Source organism: Helianthus annuus, chromosome 11, assembly GCF_002127325.2.
Source record: "Helianthus annuus cultivar XRQ/B chromosome 11, HanXRQr2.0-SUNRISE, whole genome shotgun sequence".
NCBI lineage: Eukaryota > Viridiplantae > Streptophyta > Magnoliopsida > Asterales > Asteraceae > Helianthus > Helianthus annuus.
Window position 1 is genome coordinate 37,991,798 of NC_035443.2, and position 21,356 is coordinate 38,013,153.

At 36.9% G+C, this 21,356-nt stretch overlaps 1 protein-coding gene across 1 annotated transcript; it reads left to right on the top strand.

Moving 5' to 3' along the window:
* The first annotated feature begins 5,180 nt into the window (after positions 1-5,180).
* On the top strand, positions 5,181-7,941 carry LOC110890026 (beta-caryophyllene synthase). Its single transcript, XM_022137592.2, has 7 exons — positions 5,181-5,289; positions 5,427-5,700; positions 5,774-6,155; positions 6,301-6,519; positions 6,791-6,929; positions 7,012-7,260; positions 7,330-7,941. The coding sequence occupies exons 1-7, from the start codon at positions 5,206-5,208 to the stop codon at positions 7,621-7,623; spliced, it is 1,641 nt and encodes a 546-aa protein (XP_021993284.1). The 5' UTR covers positions 5,181-5,205; the 3' UTR covers positions 7,624-7,941.
* Positions 7,942-21,356: the final 13,415 nt, after the last annotated feature.

A 21,356-nucleotide genomic window follows, 5' to 3' on the forward strand; every position in this document is an offset into this window, starting at 1 on the left:
TCTGGTAATATAGAGAGAGAATTGATGTGCGTCTATGAATGTTATGTATCACTTGATACTAAAAGTATACATGAAGGTCCCTAAAGGATTGAATGATCAAAATCATGTAAGTTAAGTTCTCGAGAACAATATGGTGGTTGTATATAGATTCATTTTTGTTTACGATTGAACTCCTGATGAGTTTTCTAAAGTAATTGAGTTCCCTAAAGGTAAATCAAAACATCTTAATGATGTAATTCTTGTGCGCCAATAAACATACATAAAAACTTGTACCCAATGATTGTGATATCTCAATAAATAGTGTATACGCATGGTACAATATGGATTTTGGAGATAAAAGCAAGGGTTCATGACATTTTTGCATATGATATAGATATCTATATGTTAAATAAGCAAATTTATGTAGCAAAACTTCTAAAGAGTGACAACACATGCATATTTGGATAAGATGGAATAAATTCCCTCATGGATTGATAATGCTAAAAGCATCAATGATGTCAAAACCTCAAGAATGTATTATATGAAGTTGACAAAATAAATATGGACCAAATAGTCGAAACGAGTGTTGTACAACTCGAGATATTCGCATAAAGAGGGAAATATGTTTGATTATACTAGCCATGTTCTATGAACATTCTACTTTTAAAAGTTCACTGTAATTGCAATTTACAGTAATAATGTCTAGGCATCTTTGAGAGAAATTGTCGAGCTTTTAGAGGGAGAATTTTTGAATGACCTTGGCACGGTCTAATTATTACTCGAACTGCAGTTCGAGTATATATGTAATTATATTTTACTAATCCCTCAAGTACATCTAGAAGATGATGTTTGGATATTTTAGTATCGACATAGATGAACCTTAAAGTATGTTAAAGTTTGTTAAGTCATTTGTTATAAGAAATGCCTATTATCATCTCCTACCAAAGTAGAGATTCTCATTCTAGAAGTACCATCGTTAAATGCATAAGTGTATTAATATGTTTTGCTAGCTATGTATGGTTATAATATCTTTCACTTGAGCTTATTGTCATGATATAACCTTTGCCAAGCGAAGAAACATTGGAATGAGTTCAAAGAAATATTCCAGGTATAAACGATATTTGATTATATTTTACTAACCCATCAAAACAAGTTTGGTTAGTCTTGTCGATGCAGGAATGTAACGAAACACAGTTGTGGACATTTGATAATATTTGGAGGGAGGCACCTAAAGTCTTGTATGAAGATTATACAACATTGCTCAACATAAAGGATTGCACATTAAGGGATCAAGCGACAAATCATTCGCTACAAAAGCTTTATTCGACTTTCAAGGAAGATGGACACACGTTACTTAAAGGATACATGTTAAAATGAGGGGAGACTTATTAAAGTTGCACCCCTTTTCCCTTAACTAAATTTTATCCCAATGGGTTTTCTTAGTAAGGTTTTTAATGAGGCAACATACCTAATCCAAAAGTATCAGGAGGAGAAAATACGCGCTGCACTCTTTTTCCCTTAGCTGAGGTTTTGTCCAACTGGGTTTTCCTAGCAAGGTTTTTAACGAGGCAGCATCTCTAAGCGTATCAAGTTGACAACCAAGCATATTAAAAGTAGATATATTATTTTCACTTATCACGTGGATAGTCAAGGGGGAGTGTTATGAATAAATTATTTATGGTGACTCTCCACGTTCTTAACTCTCGTCTCTTTATTTACTCATGTATTAATAACATGGCCTCTATATAGAGGCCCTATGTATTTGATATTATATACTCAACATCAATAAACATTATCCCATTCTCCATATTTCTTTCTCTACATGTCTATGTTCTCATGTTTATCGTGTATATTGGTTGCTAATAGACCGTTGTTTCACAACAATCTTTTGTTTGTTATACAATATTTAGTTTTTTTATGTGCAAGAACGGATCCTTTGAATAAATGAATTTTTTTAGTTTTATTTGGACTATTATTATTTGACCCGACCTGAATCGAATAGCTGACCCGATCCGATGTCGGAAAGAAGAAGAAAGATAGTATAGGGACTAGAGTGTAATATGGTGTTCTATATATACACCATCCATATGTAATTCTTTTTTGTACAACACAGTATTATCAATACAATTCAAACTCGATTCAGAGATTATTCTCTATACCAAACAACATGGTATCAGAGCAGGTTTCTGATTCTTGAAACCGATTTGCTCATCGCCTTCATCTTGAAATCAAAATCAAATCAAATCAATCTACAAGTCAGCCACAAATTTAAAAACTAGAGAGAAACTTTCAGCCAGCCGTACCTACTTCCGACCAGCAGATCTGTTACCTGTCACCACCGCCTGAGAGTCTTCATCTCTCCGGCCATCGGAAAATTCTCAGAACCGAAAGACCTCTCCTTACCAAAGAACCATCTTGTGAACCAAATCCCAGCCGGAAACTTGAAGTTTTAAACCTTCAAAAACTAAAGATTATCCAGCAAAGTCCCGGGCGGTTTATCCTATCTTGTCCACCCAGTTTCCTGGCAATATAAACCGAGCAACCTGTTCATCAGATCAAATATAAACCGAGCATCCTGTTCAACTTCCGATCGCCGTGATTTTGGGGTTCGTTTAATAATAAATACGTTGTGCTGTGGTTATGGAAAGTTGAAAAGATTTCCTTAAATCTTGAAAGTGTCCTTTTTGAAAAATACGTTGTCGGTAGCGGCATTATTAGCGGAAATGTTATTTGCGGGTTTGTTTAAATCTTGAACGCGAGTTCAAGTCACCGGTGAATTTCGATAAATTCGCTGGCTGAGATAGCTTCACCCTTTAGCGGAGTTATTCCGAACTTAAATCTTGAACGCGAGTTCAAGTCGCCGGTGAATTGTGATAAATCCGCCGCGTGAGATAGCTTCACCCTTTAGCGGAGTTATTCCGAACTTATTTTTTGAACGCGATTTCGGCGTATTTGGTTGCCTATTAAATACGCTCAGTTTGGTTGTCATCTAAAAAAATGGAAACCAATCATAGTAGGAATAGTGCTTGGATTTTCGATTCTGGTGCCACTGACACCATGACGTTTGAACCATCAGACATACGATCAATGTCCTATCCTCAAATAACTCAAATCCACACTGCAAACAATGGAATGATGCAAGTGAAATGAGGAGGAACAATTGAAATTTCACCAACTATGAAATTAACAATGTGTATTTGTCGGCTATGGGATCGATCAAATAGGTTACCGGTGCTATAATCCAACAACTCGTCAAATTTTCACCACAATGAATGTTGACTTTCTTGAAACAAAATACTTTTATAACACCCAACTCAGTGGTCAGGGGGAGAATGACAGTATAGACACTCTGAGCTGGTTAACCCAAATTCCCTCATCTGAAGAAGTCACAACAGAAAACTATCACAGTACTACGAGTCCTTCAAACACAGACACACAATTCGCGGAGCACAGTACCACTGAAGAAAGTCCATCCAACGTGATGCCTGAGGTAAGAAATACTGAGAACCCTGAATGTTCTACGTCTTATAACTATGAGGCAACAGGGGAACACATAGAACCGACAACTACAGAACATGTTGATCCAGTTGTTGAATAGGTTGAACCAGTTGTTGAACATGTTGAATCAGTTGTAGTAGAGACTACCGGAAGATACTCTCTTCCTCCTAGAGTCAATAGAGGGGTTCCTCTAAAACGGTACTCCCCAGAGAGGGAGACCAGAAATTCAAGATATCCTGTAGCTAATATGGTCAACGGGAACTTATCTAACAGTGCGAAAGCATTTGTTACTTCTCTATACACCGAACAAATACCTAATTCCGTAAAGGAAGCTCAAGGTAAGAAGAACTGGGAAGAAGCAATGGAAGTGGAGATGCGTGCTCTTATGAAAAACAACACATGGGAGAAGTGCATTCTTCCCAAAGGAAAGAAAACAGTTGGATGCCGGTGGGTGTATTCGATTAAATATAAACCAGATGGCTCTATTGGAAGATACAAAGCCCGGCTTGTAGCCAAAGGGTACACTCAGACGTATGGGATCGATTATTCCGAGACATTTTCTCCGGTTGCAAAAATGGATACCATAAGAGTTCTCTTTTCCGTGGCAGCTAATAAGGATTGGTCCCTTCATCAATTTGATGTTACAAATGCATTTCTTCATGGAGACCTAACTGAAGAAGTTTTCATGGTGACCCCACTACTCAACTTGAGGGGGAGTGTCGGAAAGAAGAAAAAAGATAGTATAGGGACTAGAGTGTAATATGGTCTTCTATATATACACCATCCATATGTAATCCTTTTTTGTACAACACAGTATTATCAATACAATTCAAACTCGATTCAGAGATTATTCTCTATACCACACAACATCCGAAACCTAACGATAGGAAGAAAAAATTTAGGTCCTATCAGATTATGCCCTATCGAAACTTTTGGTTAAGCTCCGCCACTGCCTTAAACAATTAGCCATCCTTCAATTTAATTAATGGGTTCATTCCAAATTTTCTATTATCATTTCTACTAACTTGTAACCAATTGGATTCGTGCAAATCCGCAGTTCTCTACCTAGACCCGCCTCTGCCGCTAGATGTATACGCATATTGAAATTGTATGTGCATAAAATTATGGTATATCTACTTAAATGTGTATCTTCAAAATTTTATTGATACATAAAGTTCTAAAATATATTATTAAACAATACACTTCATATGTATAAGTACCTAAAAACTCTAATACAGCTAGTTACAGTATACATACTAAAATATGCATTTGCTATTATTGATGATGCAAATATGTGCAAGGACCACACCTAAAAATCAGTTGGTGATGCTTTCTTATATATATTGCCAGTTTCTTAAAACGTGGATCAATATTAATATCACGAAGGCGATTATGTTAATTTATATTTTGGCACAAAACAAAATACGTACCTTTTCTAAAGATAATATATATAAATATACATATATATATATATATATATATATATATATATATATATATATATATATACACTTTTAAAGCTTTATGTAACATTCAACATGTGTGTGCTGTATTGAATACGGTTTATATACCAACCCCATGTCCGTTTCTTTAACTGGCATAAACTCAAAAAAAATAATAATAATAATAAAAAAAATAAAAAAACAAAATCTATAAATAGGCTTCAGCTTCCATGCATACAATATACAGCAACTAAATCGGAATACAGAGCTAAACATATTATTAAACATGTCTATTCAACAAGAAGTTAATCGCCCACTTCGTGACATTCCACTCTGTGTTTGGGGAGACCAGTTTCTCATCTATAACAAGGTATGAAAACTATTAGAAATCATACAAAACACATACACATACACACACATATATATATGCTAATTCTATACATGTATCTGTGTTTCTCTCTCTGTATATATATAAATCCACTTTTAAGATGATTTGTGAGAATGTAGGAACCACAGCAAGACGAGGTGGATCAAATAGTTCATGAATTGAAAGAGAAAGTGAGGATAAATATTCAGGCAGCTTTGGCTGTTCCAAAGGAACATACACATTTGTTAAAACTAATCGACGCAATCCAACGCCTTGGCATATCATATTATTTTGAAGACGAGATTGATAAAGCTTTGCAGCATGTTTATGATGCATATGGGGATGACTGGAATGGTGGTAGCCCTTCCCTTTGGTTTCGACTCTTACGTCAACACGGCTTCTATGTTTCATGCGGTCAGTATGCATTAATACAGTATATTCCTATTTCAAAACAAGCTAATAAAATATTTGTTATGAATTACATCAGATGTTTTTAATAACTATAAGGACGAACAAGGAGCTTTTAAGGAATCCTTAACCCGTGATGTTGAAGAACTGCTTGAGTTGTACGAGGCAGCATACATGAGGGTACATGGTGAGGTTGTTTTAGATGAAGCGCTTAGTTTTACTAGAGCTCACCTCAATAAAATAGCAAAGGATCCTATTCGTTGCAACTCTACTATGTCAATCCACATACAAGAGGCACTAGATCAACCTATACGTATAAGGTTACCAAGACTAGAAGCATTGCGCTACATGCGTTTCTACCAGCAACAAGCTTCTCATGACGAGTCATTACTTAAGCTTGCCAAGTTAGGGTTCAATTTGCTTCAATCATTACACAAGAAGGAGCTTAGCGAACTTTCCAGGTATGCAAATATAATTTACTTCAATACTCTAGTTTCATATTTTAATGTGTCAAAACAAGCTTGAATAACCCATGTCCAACCCGGTTTTCTATTTTGAAAGATTATATTTTCATAGACACGTACACATCATATAGATTTATGGCAGGTGGTGGAAAGATATTGATATCTCGAATAATCTTCCTTATGTAAGAGACAGATCGGTTGAATCCTACTTTTGGGCACTTGGTGGATATTGTGAGCCGAAATATTCGTTTGCTAGAGTGTTTTTCACAAAGTTTATTTTAGTGGCAACAATTCTTGATGACACTTATGATTCTTATGGTACTTACGAAGAACTTGAGACCCTTACAGAAGCAATATTGAGGTATCTACTATCAGGGGCGGATCCAGCCCATATTTATGGGTTCCCATGAACCCAGTGCGCTTGGAAAAAAAATGGGAAAAAAAGTAGTGAAAACCTTTTAGAATTTAGAAAAAAAATAGCTAGAATTAAAGAGAATTTACCAAAAGGAACCCATTAAAATAAATCCTGGATCCGCCACTATCTATCATGAACTTAGAATAATGAACACTTTGGGTCCTTATATCAAAATTTATTGATTAAACTAATCAATTAATTTGTAAATTAATCAAAGGTGGTCAGTTACATGCTTAGACGAGCTTACAGGATACAGGAAAGCAGTTTACCAGGTATTAATGGATATGTACAACGAAATGGAAGAAATCCTGGAGAAGAAGGGGAAAATAGATATTTTTAACTGTTCCAAGGAGCATGTAAGTTTAAACAATTTTGAGTTATAATAATTGTTCATAGTTTAGATACATAACAATGTAACATACATATTGTGATACTCAGGTGAAAACTTTGGTTAGAGGCTACTTGATGGAAGCAAAATGGGCACATGAGGGGTACATACCAACGACAGAAGAGCATGATTATGTTGCATTCATGACAGGCAGTGGTGGCTTGCTTATAACATCATATTATCTTGGCATGGCTGACATAGTCACAAATGAAGCAGTCAAATGGGCTGTCACCGACCCTCCACTTTTCAAAGCTTCAACAAAAGTTGGTAGATTCCTTAATGATATTGCTGGCCACAAGGTAGATATTATTATATTATCATCTTTGTATTAATTGCATACTTGGTTAAAATTTGTTACTGAATTGCAGCAAGAGCAAGAGAGAAATCACTTTGCATCCACTATTGAAAGTTACAAGAAGCAATACGATTATACCGAAGAGCACGTATATGACTTGATGCGCAAGCAGGTAGAAGATGTGTGGAAGGATATAAACCTAGAGTCCCTCACCTGTAAAGATGTTCCAATGCCTCTAATAATGGTTGGAGTCAACTTGACAAGGCTTTTGGAAGTTCTGTATAAAGGTGGGGATAACTTCACCTACCAAGGAGAGCAATACAAAAATCATGTCAAGTCTTTGTTGGTGCATGCTATAAGTATATGACTTTCAGTTCTTCATGTCGATCGATTTGCAGTGTTTGACTTACACCTTCATTTCTTCATCTTCTATCTTTTTCATCATTCGTCTTTTTCAAATTCATCGTCCCTCTTCATCGTCGTCCGCCTTTTTCAAAAGGCTATTCTCATTTCATTCCTCCTATCAATGTGAAATACTGTGTGTTTTAGTATTAAAATATATGTGCGAGAATTATGTATCTCCTTATGTATCTATGTTTAGTTATAAAATGTCTTTGTGTGAGAATTATGTATCTCCGTATGTATCTATGTTTAAGTAATAAAATGTTTGTGTGATTTCAAATTATGACTTGTTCTTTCTTTATCTGAAGGCTATGTGAATATGTTAGTTGTAACGCCCAACCGGAATACGAAATGTATCGCTATCTACAAATTACAACTTAGCTTAACTTCATAATTTATAAAATACATGTTTGTCAAAGAATATCAAGAATACGTTATCAAATAAATAAATATAATAATCAATTTGTTTTTTCCAAATTATCTACGTCCTGTATAGTCATCACAACGATTCTATTGAATACTTATCTCAAAAACAACAATTAAGAAATGTGACTGACCCATGAACATACTAGTGATACATTGAAAACAATACGATTAGAATTACCATGAACATAATATAACATATAACAGATAGCGTATTAAAACAAATGTGAAAACAGAATAACCATATGAACGATAGATGCAACTGATTCGAAACACGTGCCCCCACCCACCCACACACACACATATATATATATACTAGCTTTCTACCCGCCCGATGCGGCGGCGGAGGCGATTTACAATATGATACTCGTTTACCATTAGTTTATAGTCGTTTAGTGATATATTGCAGGGGTGATCACGGTTCGGTTTCAAATCGTAAAACTGCCAAAACAGGTCTTCAGTTTGGTTTCGCGGTGTCGGTTTCAAAATCTTCAAAACGTAGCGACTGGTTTGATTTTTGGTTTTATACCAAAACCGGCCGTATAAAATCAGACCAGACTGTTTATGTCAAAAAGATATACGAACAGATGAACTCAAACCAGTGTTATTAATCCCTGAAACGAATCAACGAATATTACAATGAACTTGACTCAAACACTTACAATATTCCTCTCACAAGCAGATTATCAACAAGATAATCTGCGTAGACAACTAACAGGAACAAGAACTGAGAATCGAAGAAGATCAGTCAAAACCCTAATTGCCTAAAGAAGATGAGAGAACAATAACACACTGTGAGGAAAAATGACCAGTTGTTGGCTCACGTATCCAGAAGAATCTTCATATAGGACGACCCGGTTGAACTATCCGAACAACCCGGATCCACACGTAACCCCTTTCAGTTGTAACAGCATATCTTACTTTATATCTGACTTATATCTTGAACAGCAACAACACTCTTGAACTTGTAACAGCAACAGGCCCAAGTCCAGCTCTTCACAAGCCCACGTACAAGCCCACCAATGTAAATATAAGTCCAGACTATGTAAAATATAGAAACAAACCATTATTAAATAGTATATGTAGACATAATAGAATTGAGAGAAATAAAGAAATGCCTAGAGAAATGCCTTATTTTAACAGTTTATATACAACAAAAGTATAATCAGCTCAAAGTTAGCCAGAATTAATGCAGCATCATTCAAACTAATTCTGAGACCATATGTAATGGGGCTTTATAACGGCATAAAAGATTTTGATAATGCCCTTACACCATTACTCATGGGCATTATAGGGGCATGAAGAGTGAGGGGCATTTCTATAATAATGCCCAAAGAGAAGAAAAATAATGGAAAGTAATAAATGAAATGAGCATTAACCATTACACCTTTTTTAAAAGGGCATTATGATGATGATGTGGTGAAAAATGCCCCTTAGTGGGCATTAACCATTACCTATGGTCTGATGTGGGCTTCAAGATAAAAATAAGAATGAAGCTATAATGTATGTTTTTATCATAAAAGACCATATAAATTCTAAAACTCTTACAAAGCCTAAAATATCTTTATAAATACAAACTTTAGTTTAGATGTAAAACTCATGCATTCAAAACCTCACAGAAACAAAACATAATCAAAAAACGCTAACGATATTATTAGAATATATATAAACTTTGCAGCTTAAATACCTCTTTGAATTAAGTCAATTGATAATACTTGTTAGAGAAATATAAGTTGTTGTCCTTTTGTTAGTCCCATCTGCTAAAACATAAAAGAAGCCAATGTAAAACACTAAAAACGATCAACATTCTACCCTTCACAGATACGAAAACATGAAACTCCACACTCTAATATGAATGACGTCCATAGGATACCGTTCTCAACATTGTTTTTTACAGATAAAACATGAAGGGCACGCCTCTCGCACAATTTCGAGAAGCGCCAAAAAGGCGCACTTTTTTAGGATTGGCCCTAACTATCTGCACACCCAGTTTGCCTATCTGCACATTTAGGGTTTACCTACGCAGCGTATTGGTCAATACGCAGCGTATAGGGTTAACCCTATACGCTGCGTATTGACCCATACTCAGCGTATATAAACCATGGATCTCAGTGCCTAATTACCAATCATTGCACAGAAAACAAGGTTTATATACGCTGCGTATAGCTCTCTACGCAGCGTATATAAACCATTAGACTTTTTTGGGTCATTTTGTTAGGTTTGAGGGATCATTTTTTCACAAAGTTTATATACACTGCGTATTGACCAATACTCAGCGTATATAAAGGTCTGAAAATGTCATTTATACCCTTGTATTGAGGCTATACGAAGCCAAATACAAGGGTAGTAGTGTCATTTTTGTCTTATATGCTGCGTAGTGATCTATAAGGAGCGTATATAAAGCTCCATTTTTGTATTTTTTTTTGTGTATTCCTTTGTTTATTTATAAAAAAAGGAAAATAACACCCGATACGATAATATACGATACGATATAACACCCGTATAGGCCTATAGGTGTGATTTAGGTCCGGTATTGACCTCGTATAAGCCTATAAGTGTGATATCGTATCGTATAGGTGTTGTATAGGTCACGTATTGACCTCGTATAAGACTATAAGTGTGATACCGTATCGTATAGCATAGTATATGTACCGTATTAACCTCGTATAAGACTATAAGTGTGATATCGTATCGTATAGCATAGTATATGTCCCGTATTGACCTCGTATAAGCCTATAAGTGTGATATCGTATCGTATAGAGTAGTATATGTCCCGTGGTAAAATTATCTTTTTAACCCTTATAGTTTATATATGCTGCGTATTGACCAATACCCAGCGTATGTAAAGGTCTGAAAATGTCATTTATGCCCTTGTATTGAGGCTATACGAAGCCAAATACAAGGATAGTTGTGTCATTTTTGTCTTATATGCTGCGTAGTGAACTCTAAGGAGCGTATATAAAGCTCTATTTTTGTATTTTTTTTTGTGTATTTCTTTGTTTATTTATAAAAAAAAGGAAAATAACACCCGATACGATACTATACGATACGATATAACACCCGTATAGGCCTATAGGTGTGATTTAGTTCCCGTATTAACCTCGTATAAGCCTATAAGTGTGATATCGTATCGTATAGGTGTAGTATAGGTCACGTATTGACCTCGTATAAGACTATAATTGTGATATCGTATCGTATAGCATAGTATATGTCCCGTATTGACCTCGTATAAGCCTATAAGTGTGATATCGTATCGTATAGCATAGTATATGTCCCGGATTGACCTCGTATAAGCCTATAAGTGTGATATTGTATCGTATAACGTAGTATATGTCATGTATTGACTTCGTATAAGCCTATAAGTGTGATATCGTATCGTATCGCGTCGTATAGGTCACGTATTGACCTCGTATAAGCCTATAAGTGTGATATCGTATCGTATAGGTGTAGTATAGATTACGTATTTACCTCGTATAAGACTATAAGTGTGATATCGTATCATATAACGTAGTATAGGTCACGTATTGACCTCGTATAAGCCTATAAGTGTGATATCGCATCGTATAGCGTCGTATAGGTCACGTATTGACCTCGTATAAGCCTATTAGTGTGATATCATATCGTATAGGTGTGGTTTAGGTCACGTATTAACCTCGTATAAGCCTATAAGTGTGATATCGTATCGTATATGTGTGGTTTAGGTCCCGTCTAATCCTATATGCATATACAAGACCTATAGGAAACCTATACGAGACTTATACTACACTATACGATACGATACTATACTATACTATACAATAACACCCGTATAAGCCTCTATACGAGACTTATATACTATACACTATACGATACGATATGATGCAATACGATACGATACGATACGATGCAATACGATAAGATAATTTAATTTAAACGATAACAATATAATATATTTGTATTATTTACGAATAATATTCTTTTTTTATAAATAATTTTCTTTTTTTTATAAATAAACAAAGGAATACGATAATTTAATTTAAACGATAACAAAACAATATATTTGTATTATTTACCAATAATATTGTTTTTTATAAATAATTTTCTTTTTTAATTTTTATAATTCATAATATTTATATTATTTTTTATTTTTATAATTTATATTTGTATTATTTACCAATAATATTGTTTTTTTTTATAAATAATTTTCTTTTTTTTATAAATAAACAAAGGAATACACAATAAAAAAAATACAAAAATGGAGCTTTATATATGCTCCTTAGAGGTCCCTACGCAGCGTATGAGACCAAAATGACACAACTACCCTTGTATTTGGCTTCATATAGCCTGAACACAAGGGTATAAAAGACATTTTCAGACCTTTATATACGCTGCGTATAGGTCAATACGCAGCGTATTTAAAGGGTGGTAAAATTATTTTTAACCCCAAACCTGTGGTAAAATTATCTTTTTAACCCTTATAGTTTATATATGCTGCGTATTGACCAATACCCAGCGTATGTAAAGGTCTGAAAATGTCATTTATGCCCTTGTATTGAGGCTATACGAAGCCAAATACAAGGATAGTTGTGTCATTTTTGTCTTATATGCTGCGTAGTGAACTCTAAGGAGCGTATATAAAGCTCTATTTTTGTTTTTTTTTTTGTGTATTCCTTTGTTTATTTATAAAAAAAAGGAAAATAACACCCGATACGATACTATACGATACGATATAACACCCGTATAGGCCTATAGGTGTGATTTAGTTCCCGTATTAACCTCGTATAAGCCTATAAGTGTGATATCGTATCGTATAGGTGTGGTATAGGTCACGTATTGACCTCGTATAAGACTATAATTGTGATATCGTATCGTATAGCATAGTATATGTCCCGTATTGACCTCGTATAAGCCTATAAGTGTGATATCGTATCGTATAGCATAGTATATGTCCCGTATTGACCTCGTATAAGCCTATAAGTGTGATATTGTATCGTATAACGTAGTATATGTCATGTATTGACTTCGTATAAGCCTATAAGTGTGATATCGTATCATATAGCGTCGTATAGGTCACGTATTGACCTCGTATAAGCCTATAAGTGTGATATCGTATCGTATAGGTGTAGTATAGGTCACGTATTTACCTCGTATAACCCTATAAGTGTGATATCGTATCATATAACGTAGTATAGGTCACGTATTGACCTCGTATAAGCCTATAAGTGTGATATCGTATCGTATAGCGTCGTATAAGTCACGTATTGACCTCGTATAAGCCTATAAGTGTGATATCGTATCGAATAGGTGTGGTTTAGGTCACGTATTAACCTCGTATAAGCCTATAAGTGTGATATCGTATCGTATAGGTGTGGTTTAGGTCCCGTCTAATCCTATATGCATATACAAGACCTATAGGAAACCTATACGAGACTTATACTACACTATACGATACGATACGATACTATACTATACTATACAATAACACCCGTATAAGCCTCTATACGAGACTTATATACTATACACTATACGATACGATATGATGCAATACGATACGATACGATACGATGCAATACGATAAGATAATTTAATTTAAACGATAACAATATAATATATTTGTATTATTTACGAATAATATTCTTTTTTTATAAATAATTTTCTTTTTTTTATAAATAAACAAAGGAATACGATAATTTAATTTAAACGATAACAAAACAATATATTTGTATTATTTACCAATAATATTGTTTTTTATAAATAATTTTCTTTTTTAATTTTTATAATTCATAATATTTATATTATTTTTTATTTTTATAATTTATATTTGTATTATTTACCAATAATATTGTTTTTTTATAAATAATTTTCTTTTTTTTATAAATAAACAAAGGAATACACAATAAAAAAAAATACAAAAATGGAGCTTTATATATGCTCCTTAGAGGTCCCTACGCAGCGTATGAGACCAAAATGACACAACTACCCTTGTATTTGGCTTCATATAGCCTGAACACAAGGGTATAAAAGACATTTTCAGACCTTTATATACGCTGCGTATAGGTCAATACGCAGCGTATTTAAAGGGTGGTAAAATTATTTTTAACCCCAAACCTGTGGTAAAATTATCTTTTTAACCCTTATAGTTTATATATGCTGCGTATTGACCAATACTCAGCGTATGTAAAGGTCTGAAAATGTCATTTATGCCCTTGTATTAAGGCTATACGAAGCCAAATACAAGGGTAGTTGTGTCATTTTTGTCTTATATGCTGCGTAGTGATCTCTAAGTAGCGTATATAAAGCTCTATTTTTGTTTTTTTTTTTTGTGTATTCCTTTGTTTATTTATAAAAAAAAGGAAAATAACACCCGATACGATACTATACGATATGATATAACACCCGTATAGGCCTATAGGTGTGATTTAGTTCCCGTATTGACCTCGTATAAGCCTATAAGTGTGATATCGTATCGTATAGGTGTGGTTTAGGTCACGTATTGACCTTGTATAAGACTATAAGTGTGATATCGTATCGTATAGCATAGTATATGTCCCGTATTGACCTCGTATAAGCCTATAAGTGTGATATCGTATCGTATAGCATAGTATATGTCCCGTATTGACCTCGTATAAGCCTATAAGTGTGATATTGTATCGTATAACGTAGTATATGTCATGTATTGACTTCGTATAAGCCTATAAGTGTGATATCGTATCATATAGCGTCGTATAGGTCACGTATTGACCTCGTATAAGCCTATAAGTGTGATATCGTATCGTATAGGTGTAGTATAGGTCACGTATTTACCTCGTATAACCCTATAAGTGTGATATCGTATCATATAACGTAGTATAGGTCACGTATTGACCTCGTATAAGCCTATAAGTGTGATATCGTATCGTATAGCGTCGTATAAGTCACGTATTGACCTCGTATAAGCCTATAAGTGTGATATCGTATCGAATAGGTGTGGTTTAGGTCACGTATTGACCTCGTATAAGCCTATAAGTGTGATATCGTATCGTATAGGTGTGGTTTAGGTCCCGTCTAATCCTATATGCATATACAAGATCTATAGGAAACCTATACGAGACTTATACTACACTATACGATACGATACGATACGATACGATACGATACGATACTAAACAATAACACCCGTATAGGCCTCTATATGAGACTTATATACTATACACTATACGATACGATATGATGCAATACGATACGATGCAATACGATAAGATAATTTAATTTAAACGATAACAATATAATATATTTGTATTATTTACGAATAATATTCTTTTTTTATAAATAATTTTCTTTTTTAATAAATAAAAAAAGGAATACGATAATTTAATTTAAACGATAACAAAACAATATATTAGTATTATTTACCAATAATATTGTTTTTTTATAAATAGTTTTCTTTTTTAATTTTTATAATTCATAATATTTATATTATTGTTTATTTTTATAATTTATATTTGTATTATTTACCAATAATATTGTTTTTTTATAAATAAATTTCTTTTTTTTATAAATAAACAAAGGAATACACAATAAAAAAATACAAAAATGGAGCTTTATATACGCTCCTTAGAGGTCCCTACGCAGCGTATGAGACGAAAATGACACAACTACCCTTGTATTTGGCTTCGTATAGCCTCAAAACAAGGGTATAAAAGACATTTTCAGACCTTTATATACGCTCCTTAGAGGTCAATACGCAGCGTATTTAAACTTTGTGAAAAAATATCCATCAAACCTACCAAAATGACCCAAAAAATCTAATGGTTTATATACGCTGCGTATTGACCAATACGCAGCGTAGATAACCCTTGTTTTCTGTGCAATGATTGGTTGTCAGGCACTGAAATCCATGGTTTATATACGCTGAGTATTGGTCAATACGCAGCGTAGAGGGTTAACCCTATACGCTGCGTATTGACCAATACGCTGCGTAGATAAACCCTAAATTTGCTAGGGTTTGGTGTTGTCACACCCCCAAAATCCACCTGCGGATAACACCCGCTTCGGGGGCGTGACCGACCAGGATCCAGCCACCAATTATACTGAATACTTAGGTTGATAATAAAAGTAATACTTACTAATCATAAGCTTAGCAAATATTAAGTTCAGAGTTTTAAGTTTTGGTTCAAAACAGTACTAAGTAGCGGAAGCATAAATAAAGTAGTAGTTAAACACGTTCATGTTTCAAAATAAGGTATCACCCAACACAAGGGTGAACAGACACTACACGTTCCCAAGCTGCAAGCTCCTTCGTCACTGGTTACCTGCAAAGCATGCAGTAAGGGGTCAACAATAATGCTGAGTGAGTTCACTAGTTGTCCAGTTTTAATTACCAAAAACTTTGTTTCACCGGTTAATTTATCCGTTTATACATGCCCTGGGGAGCTACCCCAAAAGTTAGCGACTAAACTGTTTTTCCAATACCGAACACTAGGTAACCGTTGCGTATCCGCAGGATGCCCCGATGTCAATGTTCTATCATCATTGACGGATTTCTGAGTACATTAGTTCACGACCGTCCCAAACCAGGGCACGGTGTGAGGCTGGTAAACACCTAAATAGCGCTATCAACTAATAACCCGCTCGCCTAACCCGGCGACTAATCGGTATTTGTAGTAGGGACTTGAGTGATAGAGTTTCGTTTAGTGCCGTTAGTTGCAATCCGTATAAACAGTAATTAACCAAAAGGTTTCCCAATACCCGGGAAGGAAAAGTAAGTTTTGTGTTCCCAATAACCAGGGAAAGTATGTAAATGGTATCCCCTTTTACCAGGGGATAGGGTTGTTAGTCTCGTGTCCCAAACCACCGGGACGCATGCTTTTAAGTTGTGAACTCACCTTGGGTTGCTCGGTAGGTTTAGGTTACTTGTCAATCACGTTGGTCACCACGTCCTAACATGGTTACCGGTATAGGTCAGGTTCGGTGCACAAGCATTCACGTAAAACACATATAGGCACGTATCAAGCATATAAGTAAACAGTCATTGGGTTATTGGGCCGGCCTAAACAATTAAACAGTCAACCGCATCACATAGTCCATTTAACAGATAGTCCAAGTTAACACAGAATGGCCCAATAACCAAAATGGACAGCCCACTCGCAACCAGCTTGTCTCGAGTCGCAACCAGGTGGTCTCGGCTTGTCTCGTTATGGTTGCGAGTCGCAATCGTGGTCTCGAGTTGTCACGTGTTGGTTGCGAGTCGCAACCGTCGTAGTCTCGAGTCGAAATCTCGTGGTTTCGACTTGTCATGCTTTGGTTGCGAGTCGCAACCGTGTGGTTTCGAGTCGTAATGCCGTCGTTGCGAGTCGGAATGCTGTCGTTGCGAGTCGGAATGCTGTCGTTGCGAGTCGTAATCTGTCACTTTCATATACACGTGATGATGCAGAAAAGACAGTCCAAATTGTACATATGAAATCAGACCCATATTTGGAAACAGCCAATAGGGTTTCTACAAACACTTTTCCTAATTTTGACCATATACAACAATAGATCAAACATTACCATTTTAAAATCTTCAAACTATCTTCAACAAGTTCATCAAGTTCATAGTTTTTCTAGGGTTTTCATGCCAACATAATCACACATTTTGGACCGAAAATCACCTATTTCTAACAAGATTAATATGCAAGAACAAGTAAAACATACACTTAGTGGCATTAACATAACTCGGTTGGCCCTAAACATCCTTAAACCATTATTCCATAACCATTTAAGCATGTTAGCAAGTATCATACATAGGGTTTAACACACATAGTCAAAACTTCACAATCTTCCTAAAAATCATGCATAGTATTTCTAACCAAGCATAATATTTCTAGTTCATTTAACCCACATAAATCTTATACACAAAAGATACACAAAGATAACACTAACCGGTTATGAAAGGAGGAGCCGAAAACAAAGAAAAGAGAACCGAGAAGATGGAGTGTCCGAATTGGTCTTGACCGAGTTTCCTTGTCCGAGATCCTTGAGCTTGAACCGAAAGTTTGGAAGAGTTTGGATGTTGTTGGCTTGGGGTTTTTAGTTGAGAGAAAATAGAAGAGGTGTGTGTTTGTTTGGTGTAACAAATGAAGGAAATGAGGAGGAGGTGGGATATATATTCATAGGGTGTTTCGGGTTGGGCTTGGGGGTTTCGACCCAAACCGGTTACGGCCCAAAGGCCCACTCGCAACCGAGTGACCCACTCGCAACCGCCCGGTTGCGAGTCATGGTCTCGGGTCGTGGTTTCGGCTCTCATATTTACATATATAATACATACATACGTCACATATCAAGTAAAAATCACGTTTTCATTTACTAATATATATATATATACACAAAATATTACAAGGTGATCGTTCGGAAAAACCTCGAGTGTCACATTATCCCCAAGTTTTAAGAACTTTCGTCCCGAAAGTTGAAGCAGCCACTGCCAAGCTAGCGTGTTTCAACGGGGTGTCACATCATCCCCCCGTTAGTTTGGAATTTCGTCCCGAAATTCGGTTGTAGCTTTAGTGCTGGGATTTTCGTTTGGGAATAACTGGGGATACTTGGACTTCATCTGGTCCTCCCGCTCCCAGGTAAACTCTGGGCCGCGCCGTGAGTTCCAACGAACTCGCACAAGGGGTATCTGGCTACGTTTGAGGGTTTTGATTTCTCGATCCATGATCTCAATCGGTTCCTCAGTAAAGTGTAGCTGTTCATCAATCGTCAGTTCCTTAAAAGGAATTACAAGTGTCTCATCCGACAAACACTTCTTCAGGTTAGATACGTGAAAAACGTTGTGCACTGCACTCAGCTCTGCAGGCAGGTTTAATCTATAAGCAACCTTACCGATCTTCTCGGTAATTTCGAATGGTCCAACATATCTTGGATTCAGCTTGCCCCGTTTACCGAAACGGACCACACCCTTCCAGGGTGAGACTTTAAGTAGAACCCGGTCCCCGACCTGGAATTCTAACGGTCTCTTACGCTTGTCAGCGTAGCTTTTCTGACGGTCACGAGCTGCCGCCATGCGTTGACTGATCTGGGAAATCTTTTCTGTTGTGTCTACCACTAGTTCTGGGCCTGTGAGTTGACTGTCACCTATTTCCGCCCAGCAAAGAGGTGATCGGCATTTACGACCGTACAATGCCTCAAAAGGTGCCGCCTGAATACTAGTGTGGTAGCTGTTGTTGTAGGAGAATTCCACCAACGGTAGATGCTTCTCCCAGTTCTTGCCAAAATCGATCACACATGCTCTAAGCATGTCTTCCAGGGTTTGGATGGTGCGTTCAGACTGCCCATCCGTTTGCGGATGATAAGCGGTGCTCATGTCCAAACGTGAGCCAAAGGATTTGTGCATAGCTTGCCACAATTCGGAAGTAAAACGAGCGTCTCGATCGGAAATAATAGAAGTTGGCACCCCGTGCCTGGAGACTACTTCCTTTAAATAGATTTCTGCCAAGGTAGAAAACTTGTCTGTTTCCTTAATGGCCAGAAAGTGTGCAGACTTAGTCAAACGATCTACTATCACCCAAATAGTATCATTCCCGCGTTGAGATCTAGGTAGCCCTGTAACAAAATCCATGGAAATCTGTTCCCATTTCCATTTCGGGATTTCGGGTTGCTGTAGTAGGCCTGCTGGTTTCTGATACTCGATCTTGACTCTTGCACAGGTCAAACATTTGCCAACATAGGCTGCTATGTGGGCTTTCATGCCAGGCCACCAGTATGTGGTTTTCAAGTCGTGGTACATCTTATCTGCACCAGGATGTACTGAATAACGGGACTTATGGGCTTCGTCCATCACAAGCTCTCGTAGATCTCCGTAAAGTGGGACCCAAATGCGCCCTGCCACATAGTAGGCGCCGTCCTCTTTCTGTTCTAGCTGTTGTCTTGATCCTCGCAGGGACTCAGCCCTGATGTTTTCCGGTTTCAGAGCTTCAATCTGAGCATTTCGAATCTGGGTAGGGAGACTAGACTGGATGGTAAGTTGTAATGCTCGCACGCGCCGTGGTATAGTGTCCTTTCGGCTGAGGGCGTCTGCCACGACATTGGCCTTGCCCGGATGGTACTTGATGGCGCATTCATAATCATTCAGAAGTTCGACCCATCGACGTTGTCGCATGTTTAACTCCTTCTGCTTGAAGATATGCTCGAGACTCCTGTGATCGGTGTAAATGGTGCACTTGGTACCGTACAGGTAATGTCTCCATATCTTAAGCGCAAATATTACCGCTCCCAGTTCCAAATCATGCGTTGTGTAGTTCCTTTCATGTGTCTTAAGTTGTCGGGATGCGTAAGCAATGACTTTCTCGCGTTGCATCAACACGCAACCGAGCCCATGAATAGACGCATCACGGTAAACCACAAAGTCGTCCGTTCCTTCAGGTAACGAGAGAATTGGAGCACTGCAGAGGTTATCCTTAAGCCTCTGAAAAGCAGATTCCTGTGCTTCATTCCACTTGTAGGTGACGCCTTTCTGAGTGAGTGTCGTGAGAGGTTGTGCAATCTTAGAGAATCCCTGAATAAATCTGCGGTAGTAACCTGCCAATCCTAAGAATTGGCGAACTTCAGTGGGAGTCTTAGGGGTAGGCCAATTCTTTATAGAGTCGATCTTTGCAGGGTCGACGTGGATTCCGTCCTTGTTAACCACGTGCCCAAGGAAATGGACTTCTCGAAGCCAGAAGTCGCATTTCGAGAACTTGGCATACAGTTGCTCATTGCGAAGGAGTTCGAGGATAAGGCGTAGGTGTTGTTCATGCTCTTCCTGACTTTTCGAGTAGATCAAGATGTCGTCTATAAACACAATCACGAACTTGTCGAGGTAGGGTTTGCATACTCGGTTCATAAGATCCATGAACACTGCAGGGGCGTTGGTCATTCCGAAGGGCATAACGAGGAATTCATAATGACCATAACGAGTTCTGAATGCAGTTTTGGAGATGTCTTCGTTACGGACCCTTAACTGATGGTAGCCTGATCGCAGGTCAATCTTAGAGTAGTAGCTCGATCCTTGCAGTTGATCAAACAAATCGTCGATTCGAGGGAGAGGGTAACGATTCTTGATGGTAACCTTGTTCAACTCACGATAGTCTATGCACATTCGGAACGTGCCATCCTTCTTCTTAACAAAGAGTACCGGTGCTCCCCAGGGTGATGAACTAGGGCGGATAAATCCTTTATCCAATAGTTCTTGTAGTTGCGTCGAGAGTTCCTTCAATTCTGCGGGGGCTAGTCGATAAGGCGCACGAGCTATAGGCGCTGCTCCGGGAGCTAGCTCGATTTGGAATTCGACCTGACGATGGG

Excerpts from the sequence above, each read along its gene's own strand:
- LOC110890026 (XM_022137592.2), top strand. The coding sequence starts at position 5,206 with ATGTCTATTCAACAAGAAGTTAATCGCCCACTTCGTGACATTCCACTC. Across the intron at positions 5,701-5,773 it reads CGGCTTCTATGTTTCATGCG|ATGTTTTTAATAACTATAAG; the intron begins GTCAGTATGCAT and ends GAATTACATCAG. Across the intron at positions 6,156-6,300 it reads GAGCTTAGCGAACTTTCCAG|GTGGTGGAAAGATATTGATA; the intron begins GTATGCAAATAT and ends GATTTATGGCAG.